The sequence below is a fragment of the Galeopterus variegatus genome, unplaced genomic scaffold (genome assembly GCF_000696425.1).
Source record: "Galeopterus variegatus unplaced genomic scaffold, G_variegatus-3.0.2 Scaffold11, whole genome shotgun sequence".
Lineage (NCBI taxonomy): Eukaryota > Metazoa > Chordata > Mammalia > Dermoptera > Cynocephalidae > Galeopterus > Galeopterus variegatus.
Window position 1 is genome coordinate 1,622,730 of NW_007726122.1, and position 14,504 is coordinate 1,637,233.

The following is a 14,504-nucleotide window of genomic DNA, read 5'->3' on the forward strand; positions in this document are numbered from 1 at the left end:
ATTGGAAGAGCTAAATGCATGCCTTCCTGCAAAGCGTACCTCTTACATTTGAATTACATCATTTTAACATCATAAATCAAAGATTATAGCCCTGTATAATCATCACTATAAACAAGATATATAATTATTCTAAAAGCAAAGCTTGTAGTTAGTAAATCCATACAGAACTTCATTTTGTTTTACTGGGTGTATATCCAAGGGATATATGGAAGTCAGACTACTCAGTCATACATCTTTAGAGATTTTTTTATGTTAAGGTGAGTATTCAAAACTTTAGCCAGATAAAATGTTTCTAGTCACTCTTTATGGAATAATATCTTACTGCAGTCCCCAAATACTCATTACAAAGAGGTCAAGTATCTTTAGGAAGCTGAATGTTCACAGAAAGATGTCAATCCTAGCCCCAGTTATACTGATAGCCCCTCTTATTCTTATTCAGCATCACAGAATAGCCATAACTTCAGGTAATTTGCAGGGAGAATAATCCCTAATCTAAGTTGGAAAGCCTCTCCAAATACAACAATAAAAGGTTGATAAATTTGACTAAATAAAAATTTTAAATCCTGCATGGCAGAAAAAAAAAAAGTTATCTTAAACATAATGACCAAAAAAGGTGATAAACCATATCAGTGCGAGTATGAAGAAATAAGCACTATCTTGCTATTGCTGGCAGTTGCATAAACCAATAGAACTTCACTGGGAAGCAATTTGGCAATATCTATCAAAATTACTAATTCACATACCCTTTGACCTAGCTACTCTTCTTCGAGGAATTTTCTTACATTTATATTCAACATGCAAAATGACCATTGGAAATCACTTAAATGTCCATGTACCTAGGACTGTTAAATAATTATGGTACATGCATACACTGCAATTCTATGCAGTCATTAAAAAGAATGAAGAGGCTCTGAGCTGGATATGAAGCAGTATGATTTCCAAGACATACTGTTAAGGGAAGAAAACAAGATGCAGAACAGAGCTTATAATATGCTGCCATCTGTGTAAGAAAAAAAAAAAAAACTGGGAAGGGGGTAACATAAAGAGATAAAGTACATAAATTCTTACATGTGCATAGACTAAGCTCTGAAAAAAATACACAAAAATCTGATAAATATATGATAACACTGATTGCCCCTCAGGAATGAACTTTATGGCTGGGTAAATAAACAACCTTATGCTACCATATTTGAAAAATTAGACAAAATGGACACATTCTTTATGTCCAAAACTGAATTCTTGATCATCCCTGCTTCACCGGGAGTCTTCCCCATCTCAGCTGATGGCAGTGCCAACTTTCTAGTTGCTCAGGTTACTCCCTTCATCCAATCCATCAGCAAATTATGCTAGCTACACCTTCAAAACACATGCAGACTATTCTATATTCTGCCTGTAGTGGTGGTTACACGAATCTATATATGTGTTAAAATTCATAGATCTGTATACGCAAAAAAAAGGTCAATTTTACTTTATGTTAATATAAAAATAATTTTTTTAAGAAGACATCCAGAATCCATCCACTTCTCACCACCTCCACTGCCACCATCTCTTATCTGAATCACTTCAATATTCTCCTAACCAGTCACCCTGGTTCACCTCTTCATTCCCTTCAGTCTATCTCCACACAGCAGCCAGTGTGATCTGGTTAAAAAACTAAATCAAATCATATCACTCCTCTGCTCAAAGCCCTCCAATGGCTCCCCATTTCACTTAGAGAAAATACTGAAGTCCTTGTGACATCCTACAAAGCCTAAGGCAATCTGATCTCCTCTTCCCAAGACTTCATTTCCTACTACTCTCCTCATTTACTCCACTCCAGCTGCACTAGCCCTCTTGCCCTTCCTTGATTATACGAGGCAAGCTAGCACCTACTGGCCTTTGCTCTGTTTCCTCTATCTGAAACATTCTCCTCCAGCTGTCCAGTTGACAAACACTCTCACTCCTTCAAGTTTTGCTCAAATCTCACCTCCATGACCACCGTACCTAATATTTAACAACGCAACCTGCCCTCCCCTTCTTCCATACACCTTCTTCTGTACTCCTGCTACCTCTTTACTCTGGTCAACTTTTTTCTTTTTCCCAAAGCAAGTCATCATTTAATATAATTTGCTTATTTCTTTTTTTTTTTTGTCTTTTTTTCGTGACCGGCAACGGATCGCAACCCTCAGTGTCGCGCCCGTACCGGACCGGGACCGGCAACGGGATCGCAACCCTCGGTGTTGCCCCCGCCCCTCGCTCAGCCAGTGAGCGGCCGGTCTGTATGTGGGATCCGAACCCTCGTCGGGAGCGCCGCCGCGCTTCCCAAGCGGCGCACTGTAGCAGTGCGCCACCTGGCCAGCCCATAATTTGCTTATTTCTAATGCTTATTGTCTTTTTCTATATCCCCACTACTAGAATATAAACTCCCTAAGTGTAGGGATCTTCCATCTGTTTTATGCACGGATCTATCCCAAGCACTTAGGAAAGGGCTTGGCACAGATGAGGCATTCAGTAACTATTTAAATGCTCCCTAAGGTGAAAGAACGTTGAATGAATAAATAAATGAACAAATGAACAAATGAATGATTGTCTTTCGTATTAGAGAACATTTGAACAGAGATCTGAAGGAAGGGAAGGAACAAAGAACCTATCTGGGAGAAAACGATTTTAGGCGAAAGGGCAAGTACAAATGCGCTGAGGCAGGTGCATGCTTGGCATGTTCAAGAAACAGGAGAAAAAAACAAACAAAAAGGAGAACGTGAGTGGACAATGAGGAGAGGGAGTAGCAAGTGATGAGGGCTGTGAGGTAACGGGAGGCTGGAGCACAAGGGATAAGGCCCACAGCCCATAGGGCACTCTGGCTTATACTTGAATGACATGGGAAGGAAGCCACTGGAGAATCTCAAATAAAGTAATTTGATCTGACTTACACATTACTTAAAAATCTTCCCATAAAGAACACACAGGTGGAGATGGACTTACAAGCACATTCCATGAAACATTCAAGGAACAGATAATTCTAATCTTTTTTTTTTTCCTTTTTGTCTTTTTTACTGACCAGTAACGGGATCGCAACCCTCGGTGTCGCGCCCGTACCAGGGACCGGCAACGGGATCGCAACCCTCAGTGTTGCGCCCGCACCGCGCTCAGCCAGTGAGCGGGAACCGGTCTCCACATGGGATCCGAACCCTCGGCGGGAGCGCCGTCGCACTCCCAAGCGGGTGCGCCACCAGGAAAGCAGAAACTTGAAAGGAGATAAGAGGTCACTCTTGAGTAGACTTGCATAGCCAGGAGCACAGCGTTCCAGGCACAAACAGATTATGAGGCAGATATCCTGTAAGCACAGACATCTGACACAAGCAGATTGTCATGTAGGCCTGGCCACACAAGAAGGGGTGTGGGGCTACAGGTCCCCAACAATTTAGCATGAGTCATGGTGAATTCTAGCCATTATTATTATTATTTTTTCTTTTCCTTTTTGTCTTTTTTACTGACCAGTAACGGGATCGCAACCCTCGGTGTCGCGCCCGTACCAGGGACCGGCAACGGGATCGCAACCCTCAGTGTTGCGCCCGCACCGCGCTCAGCCAGTGAGCGGGAACCGGTCTCCACATGGGATCCGAACCCTCGGCGGGAGCGCCGTCGCACTCCCAAGCGGGTGCGCCACCAGGCCAGCCCGATAATTCTAATCTTAAACTCTCCCACAAAAAAACAGTAAAAGGAAGAATATTCCCCAATTAACTTTATAGGGGCTAATAAAAATCACAAGACCAAAATCAAAGAAAGAAAACTATTTCCAAAAAAAAAGAGATTTTAAGTACTGGACAAAATATTAGCAAACCGAATTTAGAAATGTATGTTAATAATAATAGCTCACTTATTGAGCACTATTCAAAATGCTTTCCATAAATTAACTAATTTAATCCTCACAACTCTATGCTGTAAATATTACCATTCTACCCATTTTACAGATGAAGAAACTAAGATACAGAAAGACTAAGTAATTCACCAAAGTCCACAGAAAGTAGAGATCCTGGATTCTAAAAATACCAATGAGATTCTGATCTAATTGCTCTGGGGGTGGAAACCGATTTGTGTGCAAGGGGCGGGCAGGACACGGGACTGGGCAATGTAGGAATCCAAACACTTGACCTTGGTATTATCAGCACCACACTCTCCCAAGTAAACTGGCCAGCCCTGAAACCAATATTTTTTAAAGTGCCCCAAGTGATTCTAATGTGCGGCCAGGGTTATGAACCACTGCTCTAAGATCATTAACTAAGGCTTCCCCCATCCTGTGAGAGATGACAAGACCTAGCCAAGGCTGGAGATGTTTTAGTGATGATTTAAATATAAAATAAGAAGCAAGTTTTAGAAAATATGATTTGCAAGATCCTTTTCAACAGTGAAATTCTATGATTGTGTGTCCCCACACTGTCCTTCTAGAATCCTGGAAGGTGTAAGATTCTGTGCCATACTAGCTAGCAGCTTCAATTCTAGTTCAATTTGGAGAAATCTGTCAGATTATTTCTTTGGCATGGAGTTCTCAAAAAACGAATGGGGTAAAACATCCTAGTAGCTTATAATACTAAAAATTTTTTTTCAGAACGAGAAACAGGAAGCCAGCCTGTTAGCTCAGTTGGTTAGGGCACAACCTTGCAACACCAAGCTCACAGGTTCGGATCCCTGTACCGGCCAGCCACGAGGAAAAAAAACAAGAATCAGCTCCACTTTACAAAAAAGAGTAGCAAAAAAAGGGAAGAATTCAAAAGGTCAACCTAATAGTTTTTAAAACTGTAACTTGGCCTCTTTGTTTCTGGTGCCCGCTGTGCTCAGTTTGGAGTCTGCACCGTTACCAGAGGCTGGGGCGCCCTGCCGCCGTCGCCGTGTGACCTGCGCTGGCCGCTGAGACATAGGGAGGATGCAGGGACAGCCGGAAGCCGGGAAATGGGCTCAGTAACGTTTGAGTATGTGGCTGTCAACTTCACCCTGGAGGAGTGGGCTATGCTGGATCCTTCCCAGAAGAAACTCTACAGAGATGTCATGGGGAAAATCTTTACAAACTTGGCTTCTATAGGAAAAATATATGAAGCACAGAACATTGAGCATCAGTACAAAAATCCTACTGGAAATCTAAGGTAAGCAATCATATTGCAGAGAATGTTAGTGAAAGTAAGGAAAATCATCACTGTGAACAAATCTTCAGCCAGAGTCCAAATCTCAATCTGAATGAAAAAAAATCTTTTGCAGTAAAACTATGTGAATGTAGTTTGGGTGAAAAACTCTGTATGTGTCATTCATCCCTTAATAGGCACATCTATCTCACACTGGACACAAACCATGTGAAAATCAGGAGTATGGAGAGAAACTATATAAACATAAGCAACATTGGAAAACCTTTACGTATCTTCACTCCTTTCGAGTTCCTCAAGAGAAACCCTATGAATGTAAGGAATGTGGGAGACCCTTCGATTCTCTGACAGGTGTTTGAAGACACATTATAGCACACACTGGAGATGGACTTTATAAATCTAAGCTGTGTGGGAAAGCCTTTGACTGTCCCAGTTCATTTTAAAGTCATGAAAGGACTCACACTGGGGAGAAACCCCATGAACATAAAAAATGTGGTAAAGCCTTCAGTCGTTCCAGTTCCTTCTGACAGCATGATAAACCTCATACTGACTAAAAATGCTAAATGTAAGGAATGTGGAAAAGCATTCAGTTGGTTCATACACTGACAAAGACATGTACGAGTGCACACTAGATTGAAAACTTCCTAGTTTTAAAAGTACAATAAGTTTTTAAATTTTAACCAATACTTTTACTTCTTGTGAAAACTGACACTTTGGTGAAATTCTGTAAATGTAATACAGAAAGCCTGATGGAAATTAATTCATGTATAATGCTGTAAAAAATTTACAACATGAAAAAAATGTTGCAAAAGTAATAGATATATTGTGTTTATCAGGGCCTTATTTTTTAATATGGATCTATGATTTCTACTTTTTCAGCAAAGAACCACTGAGGTGAGATAGTTCTGTAAGTACTCTATAATCAATAGTACGTAAGCTTAATAGCAAGTTTTATTTTTAGGTGAGTTAATAAAATTTTTCTTTTTCAATTTCAAAACAAAAAACAAAAAAAAACTATAACTGGAAAAATGTTACTGAGCTGCCCAAAGATCAAGCCTCCACTTCCGTTGACTGAAGCTGAAACTACAAAGTAATCCTAACACTACTCTCCTGTGTATCCTGTTGTTGACCAGTGGGGTGTAGCTCTATGTAGTCAGGAACTGCTGCCACAGTCAGCAAGCAGGAGCCAAAGAAACAACTGCTACCCTGCAAAGCTTAGAAGAGGCTTGAGGAGGGATGGGAGGAAATGTAGACTGTCTTGACTACACCAGCAGGCTCTAAGGGGCCAGCCTCCAGCCCACTTTTCCATCTACCTCCTCTTCCAAAAGAGAAGCATGCACACACACAGCCCCCCAAAGCAGTGGTAACAGCTACTGATAACACTAGTTCTCTTAGACCCTGCAGAATTAGAGATCCTTGACCATCAAGGAATTGGAACTATTGCAATTCTCTTCTCAAAGCTACTCTCTGTAGTTTGGGCATCAATTTTAAAGGATATTCAGGGTGGGATATAGGAAAAACTATTAAGTCAAATAAAACTTGAAGATTGAACTCAGCACCTTTATACTTGGTGTTCTACAGGGTGGGCAACAAGCCAACTAGGACTACTGCTTTCAATTTGTGTGCTATTTCCCAGAAGTGAGAGTTGATTAAGGGAGCCTCCATACCTAAAGGTGTTAGAGACTCAGTGGTCCAGCCACATAAAACTTCTGACCATTCCTCTCCCTGTTTCTCCTATCTCTATGCCTCTGTTCATACTGTCTATTCTACCAGGAATGCTCTCACCCACATTCCTTTCTGAAACACTTCTATCCATTTTTTTTAAGCCCTGCTCAAATATCACTTCCTCTACGACTTCCTCCCAGATCCCACTCCCACTCCTATATTAATTTCATTTATATTCCCTTATAATATAGTACTCCTCACCTTTTGACCTTTTTAAATAGCCTTACAGCTGTCTCCAATAAGAAATCAGGCCCTTGTGGACAATGATCAAGTTTCATAGATCTTTGGTCTGACCTTGGTTTGCTATAGGACACAATACAATGCTCTTTCTTCCTCTTCATATATCTTCTTTTGTTAGCTTGCTTTGAATATTAACTCTTTTATTAAAAATTTTTGCTATTTTCCTTGCTATATTTTTTTTCTGATTTTTTTAACTGAATATAATTCACAAGCCATAAAATCCATTCTTTTAAAATGTACAATTCAGTGGATTTTAGTATCTTCACAAAGTTGTGCAATCACCACCACTATCTAATTCCAGAATGTTTTCATCATCCCAAAAAGAAAACCCACACCTATTAGCAGTCACCCTTCCCCAACCACAAGCAACCACTAATCTACTTTCTGTCTCTGATACACGATTTTAACAAAGCTTACAGTAATCTTAATTGTGGTTTTATTATACCTTAAAGCCAAATTTTTATCTTTCAAAAAAGAGAAAGGGGGGGTCGGTGCTTTCTTATTTTACCATAACTAGGAAAATGTGACTTAACAACTTACTAAGGTATCATTTCAGGATTCAAAACAAAAACTTGTACCAGGAAAACCATCTTGCATGTTTACTTACCTCAATTTTGGGGCAGCCTAAAACAAAGAATAGTTTATGGGGGTTTTTTGTTTTATGTTTTTTATTGAAAAAGTATAACATAGAAATACACATATCATAAGGTTACACCTTGATAAGTTCTCAAAAACTTAATATATAAGTGTAACCAGCACCCAGATCAAGAAACAGAACAGAAGCTCCCGCCTCTTCCCTTAACCATTCTATCTTGACTTGTAATAGCATAGATTACTTTTGCCTGTTTTTGTATCTTTATAAATGGAAGCATACAGTATGCAGCATAGGAAACTTTTTCATTGAAATTCTATGCCTTATAATACTCACCATAATCTTCTTGTACAAAGCCATGACATTATCATCATCAAATGGTAGAAATCCACACATAAGTACATATAAAAGTATGCCCATGCTCCAAACATCTGCCTGAGGGAGGGGGAAAAAAAATCACTCAAAATAGAAATTTACAACATATTTCAGAATGGCAGGACGCTTAATAGAACCATAGAATCTTCACAAAGTTGGAAAAGAGCTCAGAGATCATCAAATTCAACCTGCTCATTCTACAGTCAGGGAACCTGAAGATCAGAAAGGAAAGCATGTCCAGAGTTACTCAGTCAATGGCAGGCCACCCAGGAAGGCTTCCTGATATCCAACTCAGTGCATTTCCCTTTAGCTGGACTCTTAACATGTAATAGAAGATAATTTCCACTTGGCTGCGTTGGTTTGGGTGTGATAAGGAGATGAGGTCAGATCTCTGATTCTGAAAGTCAATTCTACAGTTCTACTCCAGGTTTAGGTTACATATAAGGATTATGTAAACAGTCATGAGGATGTCAAAACAAGTTTTAAAATTTACTGATAATCTGCAAATGTGACTAAGCTGCTCTCTATGTGGACAAACTTTAATAAAGTTCAATGATTGACTTTTCAAATATAGAGGCTAGAAATTAGCCTGCCAACACAAATAGCCCTACAAATCTCAAAATCCTAAAAAGGAGCTTAACCTTTATATGTGAATATCTATGCATCCCATGAGTCCTAAGCAGTAGCTATTTATTCAAGCAGTATTTGACCTTAATCATTTACTGAGAAGTCACAGCTTCCCCCCTCATTTGAGCCTTAGGTTTTTTTTTTTTTTTTTTTTTGCTGGCCAGTACAGGAATCAAATCCCAGGCCTTGGTGTTATCAGCACCATACTCTAACCAACTGAGGTAGCCAGCCTGTTTGCCTCAAGAAAGTTTTAAGAGGTAAGAAGGACAGCATTAAAAAAAAGGGGGGGGCGGGGGGAAGAGTTAAAATAACTTGGGCAGTATAACACATCTAGGTGGTACCTATACTGGGTAACCCAAATCTAACTGCTAGTCCTGTCCGATGAATCACATCAAATTATTAGGACTCTACTATGAGGCCTCAAGTGAACAATTAGCTTTCAAACAAACACCTGATTTTTGCTCCAAGTTGCAGGTGGTCAAAAACCAACCATTCATCCCTCAGAAATGTCAAATATTTAATCTCTAAATTGAGGTGATGACATGGCACTCATGACCAGGGTGTTAAATTCAAAGTAAAGAGGCTGCACAGGTAAGAGTGAGCTGACATTGCCTCCTCAAATACCATAAGAGGTCAACAAAGAGATTATGTCTGGGGTTAAACAAAAAGACGCAGAGAATAATAGTAATATCCCCATAGAAATCTATCAAAGCCTACTAGAGAGAAGAAAGCAGAAAAAGTAGTCTTCACTTAACTCATCAAAGCACCTTCACTTCACTGTTTTGAATTAGATATGAGAATAAATTAATCAACTAAAATTATAAACCAAAGCTAATGCAAGTAAATCCATAAGCTACCAATTGCCAAGTAAGAAAAAAATAATTGAGGGAGGATGGGTTTCAAACCATTTCTGTGAGAATTTACTGAAAATGCTAGAGATATTTAACATGGAATACGTCCTTAAAGCATGATCTGGACCATGAGCATCAGAATCAAGTGAAGTGCTTATTTTAAAATAAAGATTCCTAAAGCCCCACCTTAGAAACAAAACCAAAATCTCTGATGGTACGTACCTGAGCCCTGAGCTCTACATCCTTTAGCAAGTGCCCCAGATAATTCCTCATTACACTGTCCTTAAGGCACTGTCTTAGAACAATGGAAAAGTCAAACTGATAAGGATAAGAAAAGATCACCAAGGAAAAACCCTGATACATTCAAACCAGCAGAGCCACATCACCTCTAGGAATCTTGGGATAAGGCATATGATTATCACTCCTTTTGGGAGACTGGATGGAACAGTGGAAAGAGTAACTCACTCAGTTCAAACCTTGACCAGTAGTTACCCACTTTGTCACCTTGCAAAGGCACCTAATTTCTGAGCCTCGGTTTCTTCATCTTCTTTACCTAATGAAACGCGGCAATAGGGTTCACAATATAGAATTTTTGTGAGGCTTAAATGAAATTATAAAAGTATCTAGCATGTTAGTGCGATTATAAAATGATATAGCCAGTATGGAAAACAGTCTGGAGGTTCCTCAAAAGTTAAAAATACTGCTTGCTGGTGTTCTGTTGAGGAGTCTGCATCATTATTCATCAGGGATACAGGTATATAGTTTTCTTTAATTGTGTCTTTGTTTGATTTTGTTGTCATGGTGGTGCTGGCCTCATAGAATAAGTTTGGAAGTATTCACTCATATTCAATATTTAAAGAAGGATTAATGTTCATTTTTCTCTAAATGTTTGGTGGAAGTCTCCAGTGAAGCAATCTAGGCCTGTGATTTTTTTTCTATTTACGAATATTTCATTACTGATTTATATTCCTTTCTGGTTCTAAGTCTGTTCAGATTTTTTATTTCTTCGTGATTTAGTCTTTGTAGGTTACACATTTTTTGAAATAAATTTATTTCCTCTAAGTAAATAAAAAAAAAGTTAAAAATAGAATTACCATATGACCCAGCAATTCCACTTCTGGCTATATATGGCTACACATCCAAAAGAGTGGAAAGCAGTTATCAAAGAGATCTGTACACCAATGTTCCTAGCAGCATTATTCACAATAGCCAAAAGGTGGAAGCAACCCAAGTGTCCATTGACAGATAAGTAAATAAAAAAAATGTAGCACATACATACAATGGAATATTACTCAGACTTAAGGGAAATTCTGACACATGCTACAACATGAATGAACCTCAAGGATATTATGCTAAAGGAAATAAGCTAGTCATGAGAAGAAAAATATTGTATAATACTATTTATATGAGATACCTAAAAATAGTCAAATTCAAAGAGACAGAAAGTAGAAAAGGGTAGCTGCCAGGGGTATGGGGTAGGCAGGAATGAGAGGTTATTGTTTCATGGGTATAGTTTCAGTTTTGCAAGATGAAAAAGCTCTGGAGATTGGTTATACAACAATGTGAGTGTACTTCACTACTGAACTGTACACTTAAAAATGGTTAAGATGATAAATTTTGTTATGAGTATTTTACCACAATTAAAAATAAAAAGTATCTAACATCAATCCAGGACTATAATAAATGCTAAGTAAAAGTTTGTTCCCTTTCCTATGACACACTGAGAAGACCACAACATCATTTCTGTGGTATATCTGCCAAAAATGCACAACCTGAATCTAATAAGGAAGCATCAAATAAATTCAGATTGATTGACATTCTAAAAAATAACTGGCTTCCTCAAAAATGTCAAGGTCAAAAAAACTTAAAAGCCTAAAGAAGTCTTCCAAATTAAAAAGAACAAAAGGCACACAATAATTTAATGCAATGTGTGATCCTGGACTGAATCTTAGACTAGGGGGAAAGAAAGCTATAAAGGACACTATTGGTACAATTAACACCATTTGAATATGGACTGTCGATTAAATAAGTTGTATCAATATTAAATTCTGTGATATTGATAACTAAATTGTGGTTATAAAAGAAATGGTCCTTGCTGTTAGGAAACATATCAGAAGTTTTGGTGATAAAGAGGTATAATATATCCAGCTTACTCTCAAATAGTTCTCCCACAAAATAATACGCATATACAGAAACAGAGAGAATGATAAAGCAAATAGGGAAAAATATAAACAACTGTGACTTTATTTTAAATTTTTTAAATAGATGTTATTTTTTGTTTTGTTTTGTCTTGTTTTGTATTTTTAAATATTTATTTTGTCGATATACAATGCGGATGATTATTGGGGCCCATTACCGAAACCTCCCTCCCTCCTTCCTCTCCTCCCTCACACCCAACAATGTCCTTTCTATTTGCTTCTCATATCAACTTCAAGGAGTTGTAGTTGTTATATCTTCTTCCCCCCCATTTTTTTTTTGTGTGTGTGTGTGTGTGTGTGAATTTATTTATTTTTAGCTCCCACCAATAAGTGAGAGCATGTGGTATTTCTCTTTCTGTGCCTGACTTGTTTCACTTAATATAATTCTCTCAAGATCCATCCATGTTGCTGTAAATGGCAGTATTTCATTCTTTTTTATAGCTGAGTAGTATTCCACTGTGTAGATATACCACATTTTCCGTATCCACTCATCCGATGATGGACATTTGGGCTGGTTCCAACTCTTAGCTATTGTAAAAAGTGCTGCAATGAACATTGGGGAACAGGTAAACCTTCGACTTGATGATTCCCATTCCTCTGGGTATATTCCCAGCAGTGGGATAGCTGGGTCATATGGTAGATCTATCAGCAATTGTTTGAGGAACATCCATACCATTTTCCATAGAGGCTGCACCATTTTGCAGTCCCACCAACAATGTATGAGAGTTCCTTTTTCTCCGCAACCTCGCCAGCATTTATCGTTCAGAGTCTTTTGGATTTTAGCCATCCTAACTGGGGTGAGATGGTATCTCAGTGTAGTTTTGATTTGCATTTCCCGGATGCTGAGTGATGTTGAGCATTTTTTCATATGTCTGTTGGCTATTTGTATATCTTCCTGAGAGAAATGCCTACTTAGCTCTTTTGCCCATTTTTTAATTGGGTTGCTTGTTTTTTTCTTGTAAAGCTGTTTGAGTTCCTTGTATATTCTGGATATTAATCCTTTGTCGGACGTATATTTTGCAAATATTTTCTCCCACTCTCTTCGTTGTCTTTTAAGTCTGCTAATTGTTTCTTTTGCTGTGCAGAAGCTTTTTAGTTTGATATAATCCCATTTGTTTATTTTTCCTTTGGTTGCCCGTGCTTCTGGGGTTGTATTCATTAAGTCTGTGTCCAGTCCTATTTCCTGAAGTGTTTCTCCTATGTTTTCTTTAATAAGTTTTATCGTTTCAGGGTGTATATTTAAAACCTTAATCCATTTTTTTTTTTTTGTCTTTTTTTTTTCGTGTCCGGCAACGGATCACAACCCTCAGTGTCGCACCCGCACCGGGCCGGGACCGGGAACGGGATCTCAACCCTCGGCGCTGCACCCGCACCTAGCTCAGCCAGTGAGCGGGAACCGGTCTGTATGTGGGATCCGAACCCTCGGCGGGAGCGCCACCGCACTCCCAAGCGGCACACTGTAGCAGTGCGTCACCGGGCCAGCCCCAAACCTTAATCCATTTTGAGATGATTTTAATATATGGTGAGAGGTATGGGTCTAGTTTCATTCTCCTGCATATGGATATCCAGTTATCCCAGCACCATTTCCTAAAGAGGCAGTCCCTACCCCAATGAATAGGCTTGGTGCCTTTGTCAAAGATCAGATGGCAGTGTGTGGGTTGATTTCTGGATTCTCTATTCTATTCCATTGATCAGTGTGTCTGTTTTTATGCCAGTACCATACTGTTTTGGTTATTATACCTCTGTAGTATAGCTTAAAGTCAGGTAGTGTTATGCCTCCAGCTTTATTTTTTTTACTCAGCATCACTTTGGCTATGCGTGATCTTTTATTATTCGATATAAAGGTCTGGACAGTTCTTTCCATTTCTGAGAAAAAAGTCATTGGAATTTTGATGGGGATTGTATTGAATTTGTATATCACTTTGAGTAGTATGGACATTTTCACTATGCTGATTCTTCCAATCCAAGAGCATGAGATATCTTTCCATCTTCTTGTATCCTCTCTAATTTCTCCCAGCAGTGCTTTGTAGTTCTCATTATAGAGATTTTTCACATCCTTGGTTAACTCAATTCCTAAGTATTTAATTGTTTTGGTGGCTATTGTAAATGGGCCGGCTTTCTTGATTTCTCTTTCTCCATGTTCACTATTGGAGAATAGAAATGCTACTGATTTTTGTGTGTTGATTTTGTTTCCTGCTACTGTGCTGAAATCATTTATCAACTGCAAGAGTTTTTTTGTAGAGCCTTTAGGCTGTTCAATATATAGGATCATGTCATCTGCAAACACGGACAGCTTGACTTCTTCTTTTCCAATCTGAATGCCCTTTATTTCCTTCTCTTCTCTGATTGCTCTAGCTAGTACTTCCAATAATATATTGAATAGGAGTGGTGAGAGTGGGCATACTGGTCTAGTTCCTGTTCTTAAGGAAAAGCTTTCAGCTTTTCCCCATTCAGTATGGTATTGGCAGTGGGTTTGTCATATATGGCTTTAATTATGTTGAGATACTTTCTATCTATACCTAACTTATAGAGGGTCTTTGTCATGAATGAGTGCTGAATTTTATCAAATGCTTTTTCAGCATCTATAGAAATGACCATATGGTCCTTGTGTTTGACTTTATTAATATGGTGTATCACATTTATTAATTTCTGTATGTTGAACCAACCTTGCATCCCTGGGATGAATCCCACTTGATCATGGTGAATAATTTTACGTATGTGTTGCTGTATTCTGTTTGCTAGTATTTTAGTGAGGATTTTTGCATCTATATTCATCAAGGATATC

At 38.7% G+C, this 14,504-nt stretch overlaps 1 protein-coding gene across 1 annotated transcript in view; it reads right to left on the minus strand.

Moving 5' to 3' along the window:
• The window catches only part of MELK (maternal embryonic leucine zipper kinase), an 81,940-nt gene that overhangs the window by 51,633 nt on the left and 15,803 nt on the right, over window positions 1–14,504 (minus strand). The window contains exon 6 of the mRNA XM_008588490.1: window positions 8,005–8,103. Coding sequence (XP_008586712.1) covers window positions 8,005–8,103 — 99 coding nt within the window. The remainder of the gene's footprint in view (window positions 1–8,004; window positions 8,104–14,504) is intronic.